Source organism: Poecilia latipinna, unplaced genomic scaffold (genome assembly GCF_001443285.1).
Source record: "Poecilia latipinna isolate Pla-1442-1.1 unplaced genomic scaffold, P_latipinna-1.0 Scaffold953, whole genome shotgun sequence".
In the NCBI taxonomy this organism is placed as follows: domain Eukaryota; kingdom Metazoa; phylum Chordata; class Actinopteri; order Cyprinodontiformes; family Poeciliidae; genus Poecilia; species Poecilia latipinna.
This window is the reverse complement of record NW_015113569.1, coordinates 40,774-42,075: the sequence shown is the minus strand read 5'-3', so window position 1 is coordinate 42,075 and position 1,302 is coordinate 40,774. Positions and strand designations below refer to the sequence as shown.

Sequence of the window (1,302 nt, the reverse complement as noted above, 5' to 3'; positions counted from 1 at the left end):
AATATGACATTACAATAATGAAACGGAAAATTGCATTGATGACATTTTAGGGTGGGTGTTTTCTATTTACCATAATACATTTCTTACAAGAATTTTAATTTATTGTCGCAATAAATTCCAATTAATGATGCTTGAAGAAAACAAAACTGTCCTTTTTGTAAGGATTAAAGGCATTTTGTTCAATCAAAGCATAAATAAATACCAATAAATTTAAAAATGCAGTTACTATGTGCAGATTTATGATACAAATCACAATTATTTTTTTTCTAAAGAAGCGTTTTACAAATTGGAGTGTTTTTCAAGAGCAATGTTTGTATTTGTTTTTGCTCTGCTATGCAGTCATAGTCATACAGTTACCTAAATAAAGATGTAATAAGTTTCCATCTATTGTCAATTTTTATTACATTCTTTGACTTGATGGTTGAGGCTACTGCTAACCAGCCAGCCAGCTTGTCGCGTTTTTGCACAAATCTACCTAATTGACTGGAGGACATTCATCTTTGCTGCTGGTTCACTTCTTCTGCTAGCCCATACTGTGCTACATGCATTATGTATATGACATATGTGGTCTTAAAATTCATTCATGACGGTCATAAAAAGTCTTAAATTTGAGTTTATGTAACCTGCAGAGACCCTGATGTAAATGTGAAGGCAGATTTGTAAATACTTGTTGTAATGTATTGTAATTCTACAGTTAAGTGAAAGTCTTATTCAGTATTCTTTCATCCTGCAGGTTAGATGTAACTCATACAGACCAGAAGCAGCCAGAGAGCAGATCCAGAGTGGAGCTCACAGTCCTCCCAAATACAGGTGAGAGTAGAAAACATGCAGACGGAAATAACTCGCTATAAGTCACTATGAATGCTGTATAAAGTCACTTCAAAGTCACTATGAATGGTATAATGTCACTGTGAAAGATACAGTCACTATGAATGCTATAACGTTACTATAAAGTCACTATGAATGCTATAAATTTGTTACGAATGCTATAACGTTACTATAAAGTCACTATGAATGCTATAAATTTGTTACGAATGCTATAAATTCACTGTGAATGCTATGAAGTCACTATGAATGCTATAGTCACAATAAAGTCTATGAATGCTATAAATTGACTATGAATACTATAAAGTTGCTATGAATGCTATAAATTTGTTACAAATGCTATAAATTCGCTACAAATGCTATAAAATCACTATGAATGCTATAAATTCACTATGAATGCTATAGTCACAATAAAGTCTATGAATGCTATAAATTCACTATGAATGCTTTAAAGTTACTGAATGCTAGAAAGTCACT

At 32.0% G+C, this 1,302-nt stretch overlaps 1 protein-coding gene across 3 annotated transcripts in view; it reads left to right on the top strand.

Moving 5' to 3' along the window:
* Positions 1 to 1,302, top strand: part of phex (phosphate regulating endopeptidase homolog, X-linked) — a 33,473-nt gene that overhangs the window by 27,957 nt on the left and 4,214 nt on the right. For all 3 annotated transcript variants that reach the window (XM_015049627.1, XM_015049626.1, XM_015049625.1), the window contains exon 21: positions 734 to 810. In XM_015049627.1, coding sequence (XP_014905113.1) covers positions 734 to 810 — 77 coding nt within the window. The remainder of the gene's footprint in view (positions 1 to 733; positions 811 to 1,302) is intronic.